Here is a 24,665-nt window from a genome sequence, read left to right as displayed (position 1 = left end):
ACTGTCGCTCCGGCGAGGCACCCCAGGCCTGCCGCAGCTTTAGGGAAGAGGGAAAGCGTGCTAGTGAATAATGACAGTCCTGATAGGACCCGACTGCCGAATCCGAAAGAATTGGGACAAGCAGAAACGATGCTCCTGCAGATCCTGACGTAGTCCGCGTGCACTAGAGGAACACGCAGCCTTGCTGATAATGGCCACCTACCTTCACGAGCGGTTAAAAAAAAAAATCGCAGTTTGACGGAGCGTGGGACATCATGTGTGAATTTGGCACAGACAACGGATAACAAATGGCTAACAGTGGCGATGTGTGTATGAGGCCAGACCAGAGTCTGAGGGCCAATAAGACATCATGGCTGTCATGATGAAGAAGCTAACACACTCACAATATTATTCAAGATTCAAACTTAATAAGCAGAGATGAAAGAGGATTTTTTATACGGATTTAAGGAGCCACCTGTTGGGAGATGGGGAATCATCCATATTTAGCTCGCTAATTATGTCGGTTGATGTAATTGGCACTTACTACCTGCACTGCCTGAACAATTATCACAGCTGTGATCTGGCCCTGTTTACACTCGCCTGAGTCGGTTCCAACCGTGGCCTCGGCCGGGGAACGTCCCCCTAAAATGGTTTGGACCACTGCAGGGGCCTTCAGTGAACAAGCTACAAGGCCCGTACGTTGAAGTGCCCTCACGGAGTTAACATGCCTCACCTTCTCTACTAGGGCAGGTGGCGCTCGGCCAGAAGTCTCTGCACTAGGGGCGTGATAATGGAAGCAACTGGGTGCTTCGATGGTTCCAGACCTTGGCCTGACATCCAGGCTTGATTCCTGCCAGGCAATTTAAATATGAATCCCTCGATCCAGTGCAGAAATGTCTAATCCCTCTAACGCCCGGTGAAGGCTGCCACGGAGCGAAAAACAAAAAAAGAAACATAAATGTAAGTGGAGTGATTTAAAGAGTGGATTACGAGAATGAGAAATGTTCATTTCCCCCAGTTGGAAGGAAGGGCTTGCAGGTGTATTAGAGCTGGTGGCCTGTGATTGCCTTTTAATGAGAGAATGACTGTGGAGACGTGATAAGGAGAGTTCAGACTAAGAGGGCCTTCCTGGGATTAGAACAATCATCAAAAATGCCACGTCTTAAAAAAACCCTTACAGTGTCGAAAAAAGAAACTCGCAGCCTCCATGTAAAGAGTGAGAGGATGAAAAGTCTTTACTTTCAACCCTGCGACTAAAGGTGACAAACACAGTACCAGTCAGTGTTCCTGTAAATCTGCTGCTTCTCCGTTTGGATGTGGAGTCTTGTGACACTTCTCACCTTATGTGTAGTCATTTTGTTCTGATTTAGCAGTGGAAGATTCGGATGCATTTTATAGTCATCTGAAATCAGCTGCTCTTTGACATCAGATTAATAACCGTAATGGATCATCTGACGGCCACGGGAGAATCAGCTGGTTTCGCCAAGCTCCGAGACACAGTGACTCACACAGGCAGAGGAGCCCAGACGCAGGGGACGCGAGGGGACGACGTCAGGAGGGGAGTCCTCCAGGCTTTTAGGTGCTCTCGGGAGGAAAAGCTTGGCTCATTCCATTAGCTGCTCCAAGACTCAGCAGGCTGTTTCAAGCAGCTCGTATCATGTGACTCGGGGGTGTTAGCAAGTGCAGTCGCCTACCGCTGAGTCCCGCTGGGTCCTGGCCAGCGTCCTGCCTGCAGGTGTGAGAGCAGAGGCACTGATGATGAGACAGGGCAGTTCAGGATGTCCTGAAGACGAGACAGATCTGGTCAGGATGTCCTGAAGACGAGACAGGGCAATCCTGATGTTTTCTGACGGTGTGCTTCCACAGTGCTCCTGGACTGCAGTGCTCCTAACACGCACAAACCTTCCCGTGACTTATGACGTCCTTTCACAGCAGGTGTTGGATTTCCTGCTCTTGCCTTTCCCGTATTTCTCTTGATCCAGGGAAAATCATCCCAGAAAGGCATCGTGTGCCTGCTCTTACTGGGTTTGCTTTGAATTTAAATTCATCACCGTTAAGACTGTAAACTTATGAAAAATATATGAGGGATAACACTTCTGTTTGTCACCTCACACACTTCAGTTTGTCATTCTCCTGCTTTTTTGATTGACTACTGCTATAAAGCAGCTATCATGACCCTTGTTTTCCCCATGGTGCACTTCACAGCGACGACCCCGGTTGCTTTAGCGACGGCGTGGAGGTCAGACATCCCGTCCAGCCAGGCCACGTTCCCCTCCTCGCTGAGGCGACGGCCGAGGCTTCGGCGTGGCACTGCGAGCCGCTCATCTGTCGTTCCGTCTGGGCGCACGCACAGTGCCATCCCTCTTCCTGCCTCCCTCAGTGGTCCCGGGTGCGTCGTTCCGGTCGCCTCGCGAGTGGCGGAGGTCGTTCTCCCCGTCTTGTCCCCTCCGTGGTCCTCTCGGGACAGCGTGGGTGATGTTAGCACAGCACACGCGGCGCGGTGGCACGCAGGAGGGCAGACAGAAGAGTCTGTCTCTGTCACCGGGCTGATGAGGCTCTGTGATTAACAGGCCTCTCCTGTCAGCCTAGAGCAGTGGGGCACACTGATGAGTCAACTCTAAAAGACACTCTTCTCATTTTTTTCTTCTTTCCATTCTCTCTCTCCCTCACTTATGATCTTGCAATCCCTCTCACCCTCCCCTCATTTCTCTCCCAGCTGTTATCTCCCTACTTTCTTCCCAACACACACACACTTTGACACCTGGTGTGGCCTCATTCCTCGTAACTCTCAGCCAGACTGACAGGAGTCTTTTGATCCATCCACGCACACGTATACGTACACATACTGCCCAGGACAAAGGGCTCAGATCAGACCTTCCTGCTTATTTCCATGGTGGACATCGCCACAGATATCCATGCCCACACACCGTCCAGTGCATTCCTGCAGCCCATGCGTTTTACATTTACCTGACACTTTTATCCAAAGCAACTTACAGTTATGGCTGAACACAACTGGAGCAATTGAGGGTTAAGGGTCTTGCTCAGAGGCCCAACAGTGGCAACTTGGCAGTGGTGGGACTTGAAGCGGCAGCCTTCCAATTACAAGCCCAGTACCTTAGCTGCCAAGCCGGCTTAGTCGGCTGCGGTGATACGGGAGGCGACGTGTACCGGGCCGGCTGGGCACAGCGGGTCTGCGTGGGGAGGGGAGCAGAAAGACGCGTATGTAAGCACATAGTGGCAGGTGTCATGGATCCCCTCGCAATTTCACACCGCCACACTTTGTCTTCATTATGCATGCTGTTGGGACCCACGCAATCTCGCATATTACACTGCAGCCATTGTCTCAGTGGGAGAAGCCTGGGAGATCGGGCGGAGGCGCAGAACGGCCAACAACTCCGTGGAAACATGCTAGCTTTTTCTCTCTCTTACACCTTTTATTGCCAATATGCAATCAGCTTTAATGGGGAGATTGTGCCAGGTGTCGTCTTGACGACGAGGCGTGTAAAAATTTAGTGTGGGTCATTTTCCACTATGGGAAGTGAAACTCTTATGAGGTACCTCAGGAGTAATGCTTCTTTGGCAGGGCAGTGCTGTCTGATGTATTTTTAAAGGACCAGAACTACTTTTGTGTGGGTCAAAGTCATTTGATAGTGTAATGGGGAAGATTATTTGTATCAATGGAACATTCAAGGTTCTCTGTTGTACTTTTGCGAGGTGAAAGATGAAAATTGAGATCCTCAGCTCTTCTTCCGTTGCCTTGCAGTGACAAGACTGATCTACATACGTGGCAGCTAACACTAAGAAAGGACATCAGCTCCCAGGACCAAGCGCAGTTCTGGGTTAGAGACAGCGTCACCCAAACACTCAGATGCAGTTACAACCTCCTGGGCTTCTGGGAATTTAGAAGGGTGGGGAAAAGGTAATAATAAATCTAATAATAAACCCCACCGCAATTTTGAAATCTCAAAGCAGGCCGCGGATCACTTTGAAACCGCTCAGCAAACACTTCGTTGCTATTCAACCTGGACCTTCCTGCATCGTCTAAGTTACTCTGAATACGAGCAAAAAGAGAAATCTCAATATCAACCTACAGCTTTTTTTCCCTTCTAGTTGATTCTGTGTGAAGGTCGTGGAATGAATGGTGGATACCTACAGGCCTGTGTCTGCATCACTGGCCTGGTTTTGTTAACAGTTCTGGGCCGAGCACCCAGACGTATCCTGGCGAGCTCATTTCCACACGTCACGGATGCGGCAAGCATGCCATCAGACATGCAGAAGCTAACACAGATCTGCTGCCTTGAAATTGTCCATGTTAGCATAGAATCAAATCAAATGCACAAGTGAGTTTTGAAGAATTACAGCAAAAATATGGTTTGAGAAGCACAGATCCACGGTTTTTGGTTAAAAAAAGTTGTATTTATTTTTCATTGTTTTTGATTCAATGTTTATTCTCATCCATTCCATTCCTATGCAGCCATACCTTTCTGATAAACAGAAAACCAACAAATAAACAAACAAGACAGTGAAATATGAGTGAGCACACAGGATCACTTTTGCATTAAAAAACCCCCCCAAAACAGAGTAACACTATTAACCAGAAACACAAAGGATCCCAACACGACCAGGCCCCAGAGCTCCCTCCGCTCGCTCGTCTCCACAGCCACAAGTCATGCCATTTTTTTTAAAATACAAATGTCTCTCTCAAGACTACAAATCAACTACTGTTTATAAAACCTGTTCGGGTACGAGACGTTGAGGGGCGGGCTCGTCAGAGGGCTGCAGGCTCCTTCATTCAGACACAGTGAGAGCTGTTTGGACACTGTGGCTGTCTTGGGGGGTGGGGCGCTCATTAAAAGCCTGGTTCTTGCCTAGAATGTTTGGCCACGGCGAACGCGTCAGGTCTGGGGAATGGCCTTAGTGTACATGTGTCTGGAAAAGTAGCAGCAGAGGTCGACAATGAGGAAAATAGACGCGGAAAGGTCAGTGAAGGACCCCGCTGTGGACACATGAAATATTTAGCCGCAACCTTATGAAATGCCGTGTGTGTGTCTGTGTACATGTGTGGAGGGATCGAAGAGTGTGCCAATGTCTACATTAGCATTTGGTCCGTACAAACCCGCCGATCTCGGTTCTGAAATGACAGCAACTTGCTTTCAGACCACTTGATTATCTTACGTTATAAATGCATGGCAGATGAACAAAGCCTGCTGAATAACTCTGATAGACAGCTGACTGATGTGTAAAAGAATATTGTATCAAAAGGATGTCTATACTGTAGTGACACTATTCAAAAACACCTGGCTTTGGCTCGGAGTCTAGAACAAACACAAGATACTGCCGTGTGTAGCATGGAGGAATGTTCAGGCAGTGAGGGACTGGGGCGACAGTGGCAAGTTCATTTAAAGGACGTTTAACCACAGTGGCTCGTGACATTTCCGCGGGCGTCCTTGTGGGGGCGCTGCTTATCCAATGGACTGATTGGCGGGGCATGCGACAGCACATGCCCGAGTCAATCTCGGCACAAACGAGGTATGGTGCCTTATACGAGGCATAGCAGCAAAGCAAGGTTGTTGAGGTGCAAAAACACACACGAAAAAACAAACACACACACACACACACTATGCTCTACTGATCAACACCAAATCAAATTCCTCGCCTTTTCCAGGTTAAGATTTACATCAGAGTATTTACACTATCAACAGAGTGAAAAATTGATATGTTTTTTTAATTAGGCTATGCAGTTAATGAGGGAAGCAAATCAACCTTTGTCCACTAGCACTGGACACTGTGTCCACTAGCACTGGACTAGCGTTGGACACTGTCCACTAGCACTGGATTGGCACTGGATACTGTGTCTGCTAGCACTGGATTAGCACTGGACACTGTGTCCACTAGCACTGGACACTCCACTAGCACTGGATTGGCACTGGACACTGTGTCCACTAGCACTGAATTAGCACTGGACACTGTATCCACTAGCACTGGATTGGCACTGGATACTGTGTCCACTAGCACTGGACTGGCACTGGACACTGTATCCACTAGCACTGGACTAGCACTGGACACTGTGTCCACTAACACTGGATTAGCACTGGATACTGTGTCCACTAGCACTGGATTAGCGCTGGACACTGTGTCCACTAGCACTGGACTAGCACTGGACACTGTGTCCACTAACACTGGATTAGCACTGGATACTGTGTCCACTAACACTGGATTAGCACTGGATACTGTGTCCACTAGCACTGGATTAGCGCTGGACACTGTGTCCACTGTTCACTAGCACTAGACCCCTGTGTCCACTGGCACTGGACCCGGTGTGTGTCCAGAGTAACTGGCTTCCCCCGATCATTACAATAGGCTGCATATTCTCACTTCCCCTCTATGAATCATTACAGCATATGAGCCACATAAGAATCTGTGCAAAGAATCATGTGTTTTACATGGTCCTGTTTTGATAAAGAAAATAAGGTTAGGACAACACTCATATGACACTTAAGACAGAAGGAAACAGGAGTGTTATACTGGCACAACACGGGGGTCAAACTACACACACTTGTTTTTAACCCCATTGTGTGGATGAATGCTGTTTGTCCAAAAGTGTCCTGTCATGAGAACAAAAGCGGTTTGGTAAAAAGAGTCCCGTCGTGTGAACCAAAGCGGTTTGTCAAGAAGAGTCCTGTCGTGTGAACAAAAGCGGTTTATCCAAAAGAGTCCCGTCGTGTGAACAAAAGCGGTTTGTCCAAAAGAGTCCCGTCGTGTGAACAAAAGCGGTTTGTCAAGAAGAGTCCCGTCGTGTGAACCAAACCGGTTTGTCACGAAGAGTCCTGTCGTGTGAACCAAAGCGGTTTGTCACGAAGAGTCCTGTCGTGTGAACAAAAGCGGTTTGTCAAGAAGAGTCCTGTCGTGTGAACCAAAGCGGTTTGTCACAAAGAGTCCTGTCGTGTGAACAAAAGCGGTTTGTCACGAAGAGTCCCGTCGTGTGAACAAAAGCGGTTTGTCCAAAAGAGTCCCGTCGTGTGAACAAAAGCGGTTTGTCCAAAAGAGTCCCGTCGTGTGAACCAAAGCGGTTTGGTAAGAAGAGTCCCGTTAGCCTCTTATTGCACGTTTGTCTTCCTCTCTTTCTCTCACTTTCTCTCTCTTTTATTTCACTGAAACATTTTTATTTTCTTTTTGCTGGCATATCCCACGTTAGAAAAAAGTTCTAGCAGTAGCCGGTTTCACCAAGAAAAGTCCGAGAGTGTGTTTTGGCAGTACGGTGCACCCGCTGCCTGGTGGGCAGGCGGATGTCGGGGGCGTGGCCATCCGGGGCCAGTCACATGCCTGACGCGGCTAGACCCATGCCAGCAGGGTGACCCACGCACGGCAGCGTCTGCATGGCTTTGGGGAAGTCGTGGGTGACGACGCGGCCATTCTCGCCGCCGCTGGCGTTCCCGCTCATCCGCGTCAGCGTGGAGCAGCGCATGGCGTCACTGATGGATTGCTGCGGTGAAGATATGGCAGGAGTTAGGCACGGTATGGGGGCGTGGCCAGGAAATGCTTGAAAGATGTCAGTTTAGTAAAAGCCAGAGATGAAGTAGACGTTTGTATCATGAAGTGTGCGCACACAAAATGATAGGCGACACGATGTTCGGGTAGCCGGTCAGCGATTCTGCAGAGATAAGATGCGAAAAATTCCGAATTCTGGTCATCCAGTTGGATCGGTGACCCTTCAGAACAGAGTATACTTCCTGTTTAACATTCCTCAAGCATTCCTGGTGACTTTATGCAAACCCTGCAATTCTGCGCTTCGTATAAACTGCTTTTAGCACTGGTGACTTGATTTGTTAACCCTCTGATGCAGAAGTTATGAGAGGAAAGAAGCCCAGAGTTCAGCTGGCGGTGTTTTTTTAACACTGCATACACGGCAATAACTTTTGATCAGTTGGGGTTGATAAATATATTTGCTATTTGATTTACTGACACAAATATGCTATCAACGGAAAGGTTAGAGATTCTCTGCTTGAGAACACATTATTTAAAAAAATGAATGTTTTTTTAAAATTTATTATATGAATAAAATGACTATAATATGACTTTTGCTGTCACCAGTGATATTATGACTTCAGAGTGGGAACCAAACACTGTTTAGTGTCGGTCCCAAATGTTTATTACATCTGAAGTGATCTTTCTTTGGAAAATGTTCTCCGCACTGATATGCCTGAGTAGACAGTGACTCTAAACTCTATTGAGGGGGGTGATGCGTTCTCTGATCCTGGTACAGTGGAGCAGACCCCCCAAAGGCCAATGCGAAGAATGGCCAGTTATTGCCGTCATCTGGCCTGGGGAGTCTGCTGGGCTGGAAACAGCTACGGCTGTGTGCAATTCATTGTAGCTCACTCCTAGGGGTGTGTGTGTGTGTGTGTGTGTGTGTGTGTGTGTGTGTGTGTGTGTGTGTGTGTGTGTGTGAGAGAGGGGGGGTGTCACGTTACCTGCTTCAAGCAGACCAATTAGCTTAACTTTCTCCTAATCTGAGAAGCAGACAGCTGTGAAATGTGACTCCCGTCCATCGAGTTAACAGAGCACAAGGCCTTAAATCTGCTCTATCATAACGCCGCAGCAGTGTGGGATAACACAGTTGTGTTAGGAACTGCTGTGGCTAATTGCCTACCGTAGCCAGTGATCTGAAACCACGTTACAGCACCGGGAGGCTCGCAGGCCGTGGGTGGCGCGCGAGCGGACTGCAGAGGTGTCTGGTTTAGTGAGATCTCGCATTAAACTCAATTAAGGCAAGCGCTTCTTAAATAAGGCTCCCGAGTAATGGCAGTTTAGATCCTGACAGATCTGCGGAGAAGCAGAGGGAATGTTTCACCTGCGCGGCTACCGCACCGGGCCTGCTGAGCAGGAAAGCGGAGGACGGTTCACCGTGCACAGCCATCCATCCCGGCAGCCCTCCAGGGGGCGCTATGTTTCCTTTGCTGCGGCGCGGGAGCAGGGGGACGCGGAGACGAGGAGAGTTTGATAGAGACAGTGACCGGGAGGGAGCGAGAGAGGGGGAGTGAGACAGGGACACAGGCCGTAGACACATGCGAGTCGCTGAGGGCAGTGACAGTCTGCCACAGGGACCTAAAGACTGGGTTCAGCACCCCCTGCTGGATGGGGCAGGTTGGGTGAGACACCACCCCAGGGCGCTTTCATATCTTAACGGCGTGGCCACTGTAGAGGCTGTAACTCTGCAGCTCAGTGTACGTGGCCTCCAGGGCGGCGCTGTGCAGGGCGGGGTGGGCGGGCACCTTCATCCTACGAGACTCAGTCCTGGACTTGTAGCAGAACTCCACCAGGGCGACCAGCATCGCCAAGCCCAGACCACCAATCAGGATGTAGAAGACGCCGGCGACATTGCTGAGGCTCAGAGCACTGGTCTTATCCTACACGAGGAGACAGTCACGTCAAAGAAGGCTTTCCATAACAGCACACACATATACTCTATACATACTGGCTACGCATACAGCTCAGACGTTCACGGACATACCCACGCACGCGCACACACACACACACACACACACATTTCACACTCATTTGAACATCACTAATATGCACAGAATTGAACAGTACATACAATAGCTGGCAAACACAAAAACAATACTGAAACTAACTCAGTTTTAACATACAGAGACAGAAGATGTTACTGTAGAAATCCTTGACCAAATCACTACAACAAATTAAAAATATGAAACCTTTAAATGTGACCCTGAAATGTTTATTACTCTATTTTATTTTTCACGGTGGTTAAAGTGACTGAAAGCGTAGCTGATAAACGGTCTTGCACTTCGACAGTTTTACGACTGTCTTCCTTCAGCGGTTATTAATCTGTCAAAGAGGTCAGACCGAACCACGCTCAAATATCAAATAACTGGGTTCCAGTTATTTATTTAACACTCGTATTTGAAGATATTTTGATCAATACAGCTAATCCATGCGTTCACACACTAACACAAAAGGAGACTGGCTTCCCATGCCATTGCCATTTCATATCTTTCTGAAAACAAGCAACATTTTATTAAAACACAGACACACAGTGGAACGGCTGTGGGGCAGAGGAAAGGGAGAATGACAGCTGCTCACATCAGCCGCAGGTACCCACGCAGGACAGATTGTGTCAAAGGGGAAGGGTCAAAGTTTAACTCACCAGGGTAATCATAATACAGTGATGTTTTTGCATAGTGAACATTTGTCAGTTAACATGGAGGGGGAGGGACTTAAATTGTTTGGCCACTGATTGGTCATCATACCGCAATAGGGCGGGAGGTGGGGTCGGGGGGGCGTGATATCAGATGTGTGAATCATGCATGTGGGCGTGGTCAGACTGGTAACCAGGGCCTTAAGCAGGACGGGAGTGTGGCGGGGTCGCGTCCCAGACACATACACACTCCATTGGCAGACAGAGAGAGCATGATACACCAGGGGCGGGGGGGGGGTGTCTCTCACCGAGGGTCCGAACGCTGCAACTGCAGTTCCACGTGCTCCACGCTCACATTTACTCCACCATACTAGTCTGCGCTGGGCTGCTGGCACCCACCTTCCAATCACGAGTCCCTACCCTATTCCGTTATTTACATACCCTGCGTTAAAGATAACTTTATTACGTTCAGTTTGCAGACATCCCCCCCCAGGAAACACGAGCGAAACAAAATCCTTTGCGGAATACCAGAGGATATGTGCAGATAAAAAGTTTTCAGCTAATTAGGCTCCTCGCACGGTAAAGAACGTTCTCTCTGACGCAGCAGTTTCTGTTTTGCTAATTAAAACCAAACACGATGAACGTGAGACGTGGCCAGTGCCAAAACTATGCGGAGCTCATCGTGTGTTGGCTCAGACGTTTCAGGCCAGTGCAGCGTAAGGCACGCTCTAGTGCCCCCAGCAGAACAGAGTAAATGTGAGCCTGGAGAGAGAGAGAGAGAGAGAGGGAGAGAGAGAGAGAGAGAGAGGGAGAAAGGGAGAGAGCGAGAGAGAGAGAGAGGGAGAGAGAGGGAGAGAGAGAGAGAGAGAGAGAGAGAAAGAGAGAGAGAGAGAGAGCGAGAGAGAGAGAGAGAGAGAGAGAGAGGGAGAGAGAGAGAGAGAGAGAGAGAGAGAGAGAGAGGGAGAGAGAGAGAGAGAGAGGGAGAGAGAGAGAGAGAGAGAGAGAGAGAGAGAGAGAGAGAGAGAGAGAGAATGGCAGGACTGTGGAAGGGCCCACAGGGGTCAGGGGTTAACCGAGGGGGGTGGGGGGTTACAGTAGAGGACCGTGGCGTGAACTGACCTTTCTTCCGGAGTCCGTGCTTCCACACTCGCCTTTATCATACCACCATTTGTTTTTCAGTTTGTCTAAGACGGCTTGCTCATTGTGTTTCAACACCGCTAGGTTTACGGGGATTCTTCACCCGGGGAAATAACATAAATAACATGGTCCATGTTATTTTATGCTATTCGGCACACGATCAGACACACAGCCGCACTCGGCATCAACTCACGTGTACTGTTACATATAAACCCACAAGCACGCACACGTATACATCAGGGGGAAAAAGAAGACATTTTGACACTTGATAGTGAAAGTGATATGCATTAATACTCCATCTGGCCATATCGCTGTTCCCTGCTGCGAGATGTGTATTACTATATCACTTTGGGTAACTGGCAGGCTGAAAACACGCTAACGGGGTCTGTCTAAACCGGGTCAAACGTGACCTCTCCACGTCGTACGAGGGGGCCAATCTCCAAAATGAATCCGGCTGAAGGAAATTACTGCGGCATTCCCGATCGACACTGTTTGGCAGTTCTGGGCCCGAGCGTGTGGTCAGCGCTGGGTTGCCAGTTACCCGCCCCCCCAGGGCTGGATCTTTACCCGGTCGGTTTGTCACACTGGGGCTGACCTTGGAATCACCTCCTCCGCTGCCGCACTCGCCCTTGTCGTACCACCACTTATTTTTCAATTTGTCCAGCAGGCCCTGCTCATTCAGCTTTAACACGGCCAGGTTTACTGGGTTTCTTGGAACGATAACGAGACAATAGTGTGGTCAGTGGCAGATCGGCGCGGCGTCTCTCTCGGTGCGACGGCGTGCAGGCTCTGGCGCCTACCGCTCCGTCTGGCTTTTGAGGGGTTAATGCATGGAACGACCGGCCTCCTGGGTCAACAGGAGGCATGGTCAAACGGCGAGCAAACGCTTGTGTTAGTGGCTTTCAGCGGAAAAGACGGGTTTTACCAAGCAGCGGGCGGAACCTCACGGGATGAAAGGAGATATCAGCTTAGCCTCAGATGTGCCTGCTGGACGTCTGTTCCCCTTCAAGACCATCAAAAATACGTCGTCTGGCATCTCATGATCTGGACCAATTGAAACATTTGTAAAAGATATTTGTCTGATCTACTTACTGTTCCTCAGTTGCCATGATTGGATTAGTCATTATAGCAAACAAACTTTAACTGGCACTAAACTGGGCATCACAAAAAGGGGAAAGACACCGTTGACTCTCCAAGCAGGTCTGAGGCTGTGATCTCTTATCCTTTCCACCTGTAACCCTGAAGTCCAGCAGTTTGATGGCCACGATTGCATATCTGAGCACACTGCGACTAGCAGGCTCAGCCGGTCGGCAGCGCAATCAGACGTGGCCCAGATCCCTGCCCCTGTAGGGGCCGACGGTGCTGCTCGGTAAAACCCCGCGAGTTCTTTCCAGCCCCAAAAGAGTCAGAGAGAAAGAAATCTGAGGGACAGACAGAATGAAGAGTTCTAATGGGAGCTGTGGAGGGCCGCAGCGCCTTTGGTGGGATGGTGTTATTGGCTGGTCGCCGTGGGAACAGAGGAATTATGGATGAAAGGACAGGAACGCATCAATCAGCTGCAGTCATTTGACATGCCAAAGGGACGACACAAATGTGCGGGCAGCAATTAAAATGCAACAGGACACAGGTATGGTCCTCTGGCCCTCAGTAGACCAGGTAAACACATGACTCTTAATTAACAGCTAAATATAATATGCAGGAATAACCCAGAAATTCAGCAATATCAGTCCCATCAGGGCCAGTCTGACCACTGAATGAGAGCCAATGTTCGCTCAGTTTCATTCAAAGGCTAAAACACGCGTAGTAGTAAAGCGCAGCCTCTCTGCACTGTGACTGCTGCGCCGCACACACACACAAACATGCACACACACGCAAACACACACACACACACACACACACACACACACACACCAAAGGCCAAATCAAACCACATTAATAACACGTTCTGTCCTGTGCACAGGGCCCTTTGTGCTCATCCAGCCGTCCAGAGGCTCCCGGTTTCCCGTTCAATGTGATATTCCGTTCTCACGGATTGTCGGCTTCGCCGGACCCATGAGGGGGCTGTTCTCCGGGTCCGTCACAGAGCCGCGTACGTCCAGCACAGTGGTTGTGTGTCACACGGATCGGAATTCAGCTGAAACGGCTGCTGGGAGGCGGCGTGTCTCCCGCTGTCTCTCATGGCACTGCCGCCGAGGCTGAGAAGTGCGTTTCGGAATTCTGTAATGGCTGCCAAGTTCTGAATGTAATTTAACTCCTGCCCCGCGTGACATGTGGAAAGTTGGACTTTCTGCGTCTCCTATCCAGAGCTGCCACCCTCCCGTCTGCCTGTACCCCCATTCTCATGTTGCTGTAAGGTGACCCACAAAATGACAGTCCATTTGCTGGAAGGTCTTTTCCCAGAGGCGCTTATCTTATTAGCGAGAGATGGAGTTTACTGAGGTTATTCCAGCAGCTCCAAATTGCCCTTCTGAGCCTCTTTTGCACTGGAGCGAACGTAATATCACATGTGCAGTGGCGCGTTCGTCACAAAGGTTAGGGCTTATGAAACAGACAGTGGCAGCAGCACAGTGGAAGAACAACAAAGGAAAACACAACTGTCCATTTCCATTTTCTGGCTTTCATTACAATAACTTGCATAAGATTATAAGTGGGTGGACATTCATGAATTTTTTTGTTATAAACACATTCATTTTGTACACATATAAGAAGAAAGGGAGATTGATAAAGAAGCTTAGGCCTTATCAAAATATTATATATATATATATATATATATATATATATATATATATATATATATACACACGATGGTCAATGGGTCAAAAACCATAGAATAAACCATAAAATAAACTCATGAGTATTGAAAATAACCCTTCAGCAATTGAGTTTGTTTGGCAGACAATCAAATTTAGAATCGATGCCCCGATCAGAATCGGTGTATTGTTATGACCCTAGGGAGGTCTGTGCTGTGTTGGAGTGTTTAGTATGAGGGATCTGAGCACAGTGTGTTCTGGAGAGGATCCGTTTTCTCACCGTATTACCACTGTATTCCCACTGTTTTCCCACCATATTCCCATCGTTTCTTATGCAAGCGATTGAAAAGAGCTCGGCTCTTACACTAATATGCATGCAATTCTTTGCCCGATTCAGGCAAAGAAACACAAACATGCGAGACACACACACACACAAACACACACACACACACACACACACACACACACACACACACACACACACCGCTGTGCTCCATGGCAGTGGAGGTGATGTGCCACATTTTCCATTTCCTATTATTTAGGAAAACGATTAAAAAATTGTATATGATCAAGTTAAAAGGCTAAAAAGAATTTCAAGGTCAAAATGTGGCTTTATGAAAAGGACAGAAGGTCCTTGGAAAACAGCAAAACATGTTTATAAGTTTATACACAGATAGAGAATCCGCACCTAATTCCCCATCCAATCAGCAGCCAGCCTCCACCACCAACAAACCACCATTTCAACCACGATCGGCTACCACAAAACTGACAGAGCACGCATGCAGAGGCCGAGCTGGACACACAGGGGCGCTGTGCCTTACCTGAGCGGCGAGCCTTTGGGCGTGGCCACGCCGTAGCCCTTGGAGTCCAGGTTCCCTCCGACCTTCATGGTGTCGCAGGGCTTGCGCTGCTCGATGTACTCGTTCATGGTGGACTCCAGCAGGTAGGCATACTTCCCCTTCGACTTCCTCACCCTCATCACACCCTCGTCGGTGGTCTTCACAAACACGGAGGGGTCTGCCGACTTCATGTAGGACCACATTTTCTCGAACACGGCGATCTTTGACCTCTGCGGGAGGACACAGTGTGATGGTGAAGCTCGGGGAAGGTTCACTGCTACCTAATTTGCTGCTGTGTCATTTTGAGAGTGTTTAAAATGGCCACTTGGTAGAAGGGTCCGTTTGCCGAATTTCAACATCTTTCCAAACACTTCTCCTCTCTCACCCTGAAAAACTCTTTGGTGGAGCCAGCGTCCAGCGTTCCATAGGCGATCTCCGTCTGCTTGGCCAGGTCTTCCGCACTCTCGATGGGTGACACCATCCTCTCCACGGTGAGGAAGGCCGCCAGGTTCGCCGTGTATGAGGAGATGATGATGAGGGTGAAGAACCACCACACACCACCGACAATGCGACCTGAGAGAGATCTGGATGAAGAAACACACACACACACACACACACACACACAAACACACACACACACACACACACACACACACACACAGACTGAATGAAAGGCTTTTCTTAATGAAAACCTAATTTAAAATGTCAATAGTTCAGTATGCCATGAGGATGTGTAATTGATTGTCAGCTTAAAAGTTCCTTCGACCGTAGACCGTATGGTGTATCCTATTCACCTTATCCTCACGGCATGAAAGTCGCTACCCACAATCCTCCACTATCCATTCTCATGTTGCTGTGTGTGTTTACACTGTTCTGAGCTCTTGTGTGTTTAACACACTGCTTTGTATCTCCTCAGCTCTTAACTCCAACTCCAAACCAATGTCTGTTTGGAGAAGATAAGACCTGCCATCACTCGTTAATCTCACGTCCAGAATGTTGCCATTACATTTAATGAATGCATGCATATTAATTGCTTGGGGATTAATAGCACTAGGGGCATTTATTCTCCAGTGTAACTGCCCACTGCGCCTACATCTCCCTTGAACTGCGAGTGTGTCTGTATATGTGCAAGTGTGTGTGTGCATGTGTGCGCATGTGTGTGTGCGCGTGTGTGTGTGTGTGTGTGTGTGTGTGTGTGTGTGTGTGTGTATTAACAGCAGAAGAGCACACAGCTGTGACAGAAAAGCAACAGCAACCAGAAAGGTTAATAGTGGCCCGATGAGGGAGAACAGAAACAAAAACACAGGTGTGATCCCACAGGTGTGAGGACAGTGAAAGGTCCAAGTAAACGCAACACAGAGGTGCAAATCCGACTGCCTGCAGGCCTAGAACCAGCTGACCAAGTCCAGAAGCAAAATCACGAAAACAGCCAGAAGCAGAAACACCTCTCTGCCCTCGGCAGCAGCTCTGAAACTGCTTCCACATCTCACCCCTTTCAAAGCTGTGACGGAAATATAAATATCTTTTTAAACGCTGCTTTCTCAGCCACTCCTGCAGGTCAGGCGGAATTCCTTGGCACCTGCGAGGTCCAGACAGGAATATCCGAGTGGTCCAAACCTGCTAAGGGATGCCCGGAGAGCTCTGCTCAGGTCACAGGAGCAATGGAAGGTATTTGCAATGCCTGTCTGCCCCTCAGCCACCTGCAGCCGCTCAGCCCAGCCCCCCAGTCGGCTGGTGGAGACGTGGCTGGTGGTACTGCCCACTGTGGGAGCTGCCTCCCGTAGGCACTGGTCTGTTCTGGTCCAGCAAGCTGCTGCTGCTGCTAACCCCCTCCGTGGGCCTGTGGATGGGGAAGTGACCCGTGCCAAACATTGTTTCAACGTTTCTGCATTCCCGAGGCGCCGATGTACTGGTCGCGGCTTTCCGACCGCGACCCTGTCAGGAGGGCTGTCTGGTAATGTGTGTGCCACTGTTCTTTTCGAGGACAGACACAGTTTTATTAAAATGGTCTTCCATCATTCACAGTTCTGCATTGATCCACTGATTTTCAGTGCAGAGAAAAGCTCCTTTACAAAAAAACAGGAAACTCTTGTTGTAGTTCCACTTGCCTTTAGATCGTGGTTCCCATCAAGGTTCTATTATGTTTGGAAGGTAATTTGCAAATTTTGCGATGTGCTACAGCAGATGCGTGGGGTTTCATGCAACGCTAAGAGCTACTGACATTCAGGCTCTGAAAACACGGTTACACACAACCTCATTAAGACGCAAGGCTTCTGAAGGCTTACATGATAAGAATGTGCAGAAGTGCAGGGCATTCCAATTATGTGCATGCACATATAAATGACAGGAGTTTTAACTATAAATATTAATATCCAACATTGTCATCCTGTAATTATGTAAACATACGCAGGGTATGATGAAAGCAGGTGAGTAATGACCTGGTAAAGGCTGGTCTGGAGATCTGCAGGAGACAGGCTCCACACCCTGAGTGATGCCTTTCCTCTGAAAGCTGATGTAGGTAACAAAATTGACTCTAAAATTCATTCTCTGTCTACCAGCCTTAAATCGGATATAGCAACTGCAAAACAAGAGTTCAAAAGTTCAATTTCACAGTTACAACTCACACTGGATGCACAGTCACACCATACAACAGCGGGAACGCTGTGCTTGTTCTCAGAGCGATGGTGTCCGCGCCATTGAGACTACATTGTTTAAACTCTCTCCAGAAGTGAAGGCACTGAAAGCAAAATGTGAAGATCTCAAAAATAGACAGAGAAGAAATAACACACTCTGAGTACCTGAAGGTCTACAGGGTCAATGCCCAATTGGCTTCATTGCTCAGATGCTTCAGGACGTCCCAGGCCTAGATGAGCGCACATCGCTGGCTTTGAGCTGAACTGACCAAGGGAAATCCCGAGACCATTCACAGCCAGGGTACCCTACGATCACGTCAGAGATATGATCCTCCGGTGGGTGGCCAAGGCAGCCCTGCTGAGAAACTGCTCATATTTCCTGATTTCACCACCGAGGTGGCAAAAAAACAGGCAGCATCTGGCCCTGTCATAAAACTCTTACGCGAATGCCCTGGAGTCAGATTCGTCCCATTTTTCCCCAGCAGAATTGACAATCACCCTACCTACGGGAGGCGTCCACAACTTCACCGATCCATCTGTGGCTGCAGACTCTGTCAATATGAAAATGAGCTAAGGCTCACCATGACAATTGTACCTGGAACACTGGTAGGAGTGTCATATTTTTTATGGACAGCGGTTGACTGGTTATATGTCCTGCCTTAATGCCAAGGCTACCCTACATAATGAACGTTCAGTATAATGCTTATGGTTGAAGGAGGTTTAAGGGTGCCTTGTTCATGTGGAAAGTCTGTTAAACTTCAAGTTTATTGTCTTTGATAACCCTTGAGCTCCCATTTTTCACTGTTGTCATCTTTTTAAAACTAATATTGTACTGTAGCGTTTGTGGGGAGGGCTACGTTTTGCGGATTTATCACACATTCTTGCTACCATTAGTCTGCCTACTTCCAAATGACTCCACAACAAAATACATGACTTCACAACGCACCTCAGGAAGCCAGTCTGGAGGACACATGCTGAAATTCACCAGCTGGAACGTCAAAGGCTTGAATCAACCGGTTACACAAAGTAGAGCACTTCACTATCTTCACACTCTTGGGACACACATCATGTTTTACAAGACACCTATTTGAAAACTAGCTACCATCATAAACTATGTAGAAGATGGGTTGGCTAAAATTCATTATTCAAATTTTTGCAGTAAGGTGAGGGGAACAGCAAGTTTGATACATAAATCTGTGCCGTTTATGTTACCCGAGTGTAAGGTTGATAATAATGGTAGACATGTTATTGTAACTGGTAGAATGTTTGATATACCAGTGATATGGCCAATGTTATAGCCAATGATATAGCCTAAATGTTATAGCCAGTGATATAGCCTAAATGTTATAGCCAATGATATAGCCTAAATGTTATAGCCAATGTTATAGCCAATGATATAGCCTAAATGTTATGGCCAATGATATAGCCTAAATGTTATAGCGAATGATATAGCCTAAATGTTATAGCCAATGATATAGCCTAAATAATATAGCCAATGATATAGCCTAAATGTTATAGCCTAAATATTATAGCCAATGATATAGCCTAAATGTTATAGCCAATGATATAGCCTTAATGTTATAGCCAATGATATAGCCTAAATGTTATAGCCAATGTTATAGCCAATGATATAGCCTAAATGTTATAGCCAATGTTATAGCCAATGATATAGCCTAAATGTTATGGCCAATGATATAGCCTAAATGTTATAGCCAATGATATAGCCAATGTTATAGCCGATGATATAGCCTAAATGTTATAGCCAATAATATAGCCTAAATGTTATAGCCGATGATATAGCCTAAACGTTATAGCCAATAATATAGCCTAAATGTTATAGCCAATGTTATAGCCAATGATATAGCCTAAATGTTATGGCCAATGATATAGCCTAAATGTTATAGCCAATGATATAGCCAATGATATAGCCTTAATGTTATAGCCAATGATATAGCCTAAATGTTATAGCCAATGTTATAGCCAATGATATAGCCAATGATATAGCCTAAATGTTATAGCCGATGATATAGCCTAAATGTTATAGCCAATGATATAGCCTTAATGTTATAGCCAATGATATAGCCTAAATGTTATAGCCAATGTTATAGCCAATGTTATAGCCAATGATATAGCCTAAATGTTATAGCCGATGATATAGCCTAAATGATATAGCCAATGATACAGCCTAAATGTTATAGCCAATGTTATAGCCAATGATATAGCCAATGATATAGCCTAAATGTTATAGCCGATGTTTATGCTCCTAAATGGCACAATGAAAATATCTTGAAGACCCCTTTTATCCTTCTTGCAGGATACACACTCACACCACCTTATCTACCTTTCAGGATACACACCTTATCCTTGAAGATGAGTTCAACTGCTGGCTCAATCCTTCTTTAGATCGACCCTCAATGAACATTAAACCTCAAACAAAGTCTGTAAAAATGACTAGATCCGTTCTGGAGGAACATGCTGTAACTGATGTTTGGAGGTTTCTCTTTATTCTCACATTTACATCACACCTTTACACGCACTGACTACTGTCTTCTGGACATTAGACATCTTCCCTCAGTATGCTCTTGTCAGTACGCTTTCACTGTTACATCTGATCCTGGACCTGTTGCAAAGAATTTAAATTGGGAAAGAGGCGCTGCATCAGGTCCTCCACAACACTTTAATAACCGCTTACTTTCTGATGACAAATTCATTACCTTTCCCTCTGATCCCATAGATATAGTTATTAAAATCAAGACAGACGACGTTTCTCCCACTATCCTTTGAGAAACATTGAAAGCGTACATTAGGGGGCAAATAATTTCTTATACTGTTTATGAAAGAAGGATGAAAAAGCAAAAAGTTAACTGACCTGACAACTTAAATTTCACAACTTGATCATACTAATGCCACCTCGCTTTCTCCCAATGTACAAAAAGACTTATACTACAAGACTTATACTATAAGACTTATACTACAAGACTTATACTATAAGACTTATACTACAAGACTTATACTATAAGACTTATACTATAAGACTTATACTATAAGACTTATACTACAAGACTTATACTACAAGACTTATACTATAAGACTTATACTATAAGACTTATACTATAAGACTTATACTACAAGACTTATACTATAAGACTTATACTATAAGACTTATACTACAAGACTTATACTATAAGACTTATACTACAAGACTTATACTACAAGACTTATACTGTAAGACTTATACTACAAGACTTATACTATAAGACTTATACTATAAGACTTATACTACAAGACTTATACTATAAGACTTATACTACAAGACTTATACTATAAGACTTATACTACAAGACTTATACTATAAGACTTATACTATAAGACTTATACTATAAGACTTATACTACAAGACTTATACTACAAGACTTATACTATAAGACTTATACTATAAGACTTATACTATAAGACTTATACTACAAGACTTATACTACAAGACTTATACTATAAGACTTATACTACAAGACTTATACTACAAGACTTATACTGTAAGACTTATACTACAAGACTTATACTGTAAGACTTATACTATAAGACTTATACTACAAGACTTATACTATAAGACTTATACTACAAGACTTATACTATAAGACTTATACTACAAGACTTATACTATAAGACTTATACTATAAGACTTATACTATAAGACTTATACTACAAGACTTATACTACAAGACTTATACTATAAGACTTATACTATAAGACTTATACTATAAGACTTATACTACAAGACTTATACTATAAGACTTATACTATAAGACTTATACTACAAGACTTATACTATAAGACTTATACTACAAGACTTATACTACAAGACTTATACTGTAAGACTTATACTACAAGACTTATACTATAAGACTTATACTATAAGACTTATACTACAAGACTTATACTGTAAGACTTATACTACAAGACTTATACTATAAGACTTATACTATAAGACTTATACTACAAGACTTATACTACAAGACTTATACTACAAGACTTATACTACAAGACTTATACTACAAGACTTATACTGCAAGACTTATACTACAAGGAGAGTTTGACCTGTTGTCCACAATTCATGCTGAGGACGTTCTATCTAAATGCAAACAGACTCAGTTCTAACAAAGCCAGTGAACGTTTAGCTCATCAGCTGCATCAGAAATCCCCTCAGGCACCACTGATAAAAGATCAGTTTAAAGACTGCTATAGTCACCTATACCACTCAGAGCTGTTGGCTCAGTCTGCAGACTGAAGTCTTCCTGTGTCACGTGTTGAAGCAGACTGATTCCGAGTTAGAAAAGCCCATTACGCTAAAGGAAACAAAAAGAGCAGTTCACAGCACGCTATGTGGCAACACCCCGGACCAGACAGGTGACCTACGGAACCTTCTAGTTGATATGAATGGATAAATTCATTACTCATCTAAATGTTTACCCCAACCGTTAACAGAAATGCAGTACTTTTGAAGAACAAAAATCCCCTTTTTTTAGAGCTCTTATTGGCCAATATCTCCGATTAATGTGGGTGCAAAATTGATAGCTGATGTGTTATCTAAGCGCCTGGAATCTGTTCCTCCCACAATAATCACACAGGCTTGGTTAAAGGTAGATACTCCTTCTTTAGTATTAGACGTTTGTTTAATGCCATTTATAATCCTTCATCTTTGACTTTAGTAGAGGACCTAATGTATGTAGATGCAGGGAAGCACTTTTTCTGTACAGTGGAGAAGTTTGGACTCGGTCAGAACCCTATACTTCTATATTCTTCCCCATGTGAATCTGTCAGAACTAATAATGTGCACTCTGACTATCTTCCTCTCCGGCGTGGTCCTAGACAAGGCTGCCCACTGTCACCTCAGCATTTCGCCATGGAGCCTGCATTCTCCATAGCTTTAAGTTTCAGTCCTAGGATATCAGTGGTTATTAGAGATGACACTGAACAGAAAGTGTCACTCTGTGCAAATGATCTTTTGCTCGTTGTCTCAAACTTAAAGATATCACAACTGCTGGTTTTGTCTATATTAGACACTTTTGGATCAATTTCAGGGTACCAATTAAATTTGGACAAAGGTGAGCTGTTCCCTTTGAACCCAGCTGCACACAACTGCCCACAGCATACTTTCCATTTCCAATAATCAGTAATACGTTTACATATCTGTGTTTCCAGGATACAGACCAGATCGAAGGCTTGTTCAAAGACATTTCTGTGTCGCTTCTGGATAAAACTAAACAGGACTTGACACATTGGTCTTTGCTTCCCTTATCTTTAGCTAAAGCGTTCTTCTGCAGACTAGATGGAATTGTGTTGGAATTCCTTTGAGGGAGAAAGCCTCCAAGACTTAAAAATATATTTAGAAAAACCCAAAAGCTCAGGAGGGTTTGCACAACCCAATTTTCGATTTTACTTCTGGGTTTCCAATCTTCGTGTGGTGCACTGTTGGCTACAGTTTAACAAATCAAAGCCAGACCTATCTTGCTTAAAGATGGAGTCATTTTCCTGTAGCCCATCCTCTTTATCAGTGCTCATTTGTTCAGTAAAATGTCCTAATGCACCCTATACTACAAAAGTAACGGGGACATTCACACTGGGCACCGTTTAACCGCTATTTGGGCCTCAAGTCATTTTCATGATATGCCCCTCTACATCACAATCACAGTTTTCTTCCATCCATTATGGATGGAGCTTTCTCGCTATGGTCTAAGGTGTTGCCCATTTAGTGACCTGTACATCGATGGGAAATTTGCGTCATTTCAGTAACTTTACTCAGCAGTTACCCAGCAATACATTTTCCAGCATTTTCAAGTCCATAGCTTCGTCCATGCTCACGCACCCCATTTTCCTTCTGAACCAGAAGGCCCCCTCCATTGAAGTCTTCCAGAAATTGACCTTAAACTAGAAACATATGATTTCCAACATCTATGCCAGACTTTCCTCAGTGTACAACCTCCTCTTTCTTCTTTTAAAAGCCAGTGAGAGCAGGTGCGAGGTGAGGGGCATATCCTCTTCCTCTTTCTGTGTCAGACATAGCTTGATTCAATTAGACATTTTTACATGGCACCCATTGGAATAAAATTAAGCTCTCAAAATGTTTTCCACATACAAATCCCCTACGTGACAGATGTCAGCACGCCCCATCTTCTCTAATCCAATGTTTTTATCATGCTCTTCCCTCCACAAATATTGGACCAACATATTCCAAGTTCTTTCCAAGATTCGTGAGGTAGAGCTTGATCCCACCCCAGTGATCTTGTTAGACCATCCATCCTCTGGATTTTAGAGCTTTTGCTCATTCTACTCACGTTGAAGTCATTTGTCTCACCGTCTGTTCACTGGCTGAATGATCTCCTAAATTTTGCAAAATTAGAAAAAATGAGAGCTACGTTACGAGGTTCCACTGTAAATTCATAAAGATATGGGATCCTTTTCTTGAGTACTGAAAGCTGCTCCAGCTCCCCTCTGTCACTCTGTAATGCATTTTCCTCTGACTTCCTCTGATCCATTGCATCATATCAGTTATCTGGCTCATGACTATGTAGTAAGATTTAAAATTTCAAAGGACCCTGAAAAAATGCTATGACCGCCAAGAGGATATATACACAGTGTTCCTGGGGTCATTGATGATTGATTGAAAGTGAGAGAAAGACTAATTGTCTCTGACTGTTGCACCAATGAGCTTTTTCTAATAAATATTTACAGGATGTGGGGGATGAGTGAATTCAATATTTATAGTATGTGAGTATGTTCACTCAGGCACTATTTCAACAGTATAGCACCAGATATGGCAATTTGAATGCAATTAAAATCATAAATTAAATATGAGATTTTGCAGAAAAAGCAGAACTTAAAGGATCCTGTTCAAAGCAGATTTGATTCCTTGTTACCATCCTTCTCCATGAAGGCATTTGCATGGCTAATGACCTTATTATGTGTCAAAAAACGACACTATTAGTGAGGAGCCAACGTTATACTGGAAGATTAGAAAAAGAGGGAAATATTGGAATTAGCAAGGACCCAAAACAGGGCAAGAACAGACAATCTGTGGTTTCCTGTTTGGACCGCATATAGGGAGGACAGATCACAGCCTGGAAGCCATATATAGCCCATAAAGTTCCCATAAATATCCCATAAATATCTC

General features: G+C 45.5%; 1 protein-coding gene across 2 annotated transcripts in view; it reads right to left on the bottom strand.

Moving 5' to 3' along the window:
* Positions 1–4,385: 4,385 nt before the first annotated feature.
* The window catches only part of gria1a (glutamate receptor, ionotropic, AMPA 1a), a 55,627-nt gene continuing 35,347 nt past the window's right edge, over positions 4,386–24,665 (bottom strand). The window contains exons 12-16 of one of the 2 annotated variants that reach the window (XM_027024069.2): positions 15,250–15,448; positions 14,847–15,094; positions 11,871–11,985; positions 9,252–9,386; positions 4,386–7,462 (exon numbers count right to left, since the gene is read on the bottom strand). In XM_027024069.2, the coding sequence (XP_026879870.2) occupies positions 7,295–7,462; positions 9,252–9,386; positions 11,871–11,985; positions 14,847–15,094; positions 15,250–15,448 (865 nt within the window). In that variant the 3' untranslated portion in view covers positions 4,386–7,294. Of the gene's footprint in view, positions 7,463–9,251; positions 9,387–11,257; positions 11,373–11,870; positions 11,986–14,846; positions 15,095–15,249; positions 15,449–24,665 lie in introns of both variants that reach the window. The other variant, XM_027024067.2, reaches the window with a different exon arrangement.

This window comes from Electrophorus electricus, chromosome 12, assembly GCF_013358815.1.
Source record: "Electrophorus electricus isolate fEleEle1 chromosome 12, fEleEle1.pri, whole genome shotgun sequence".
In the NCBI taxonomy this organism is placed as follows: domain Eukaryota; kingdom Metazoa; phylum Chordata; class Actinopteri; order Gymnotiformes; family Gymnotidae; genus Electrophorus; species Electrophorus electricus.
The sequence above is the reverse complement of the archived record's forward strand: the minus strand, read 5'-3'. Positions and strand labels throughout refer to the sequence as shown.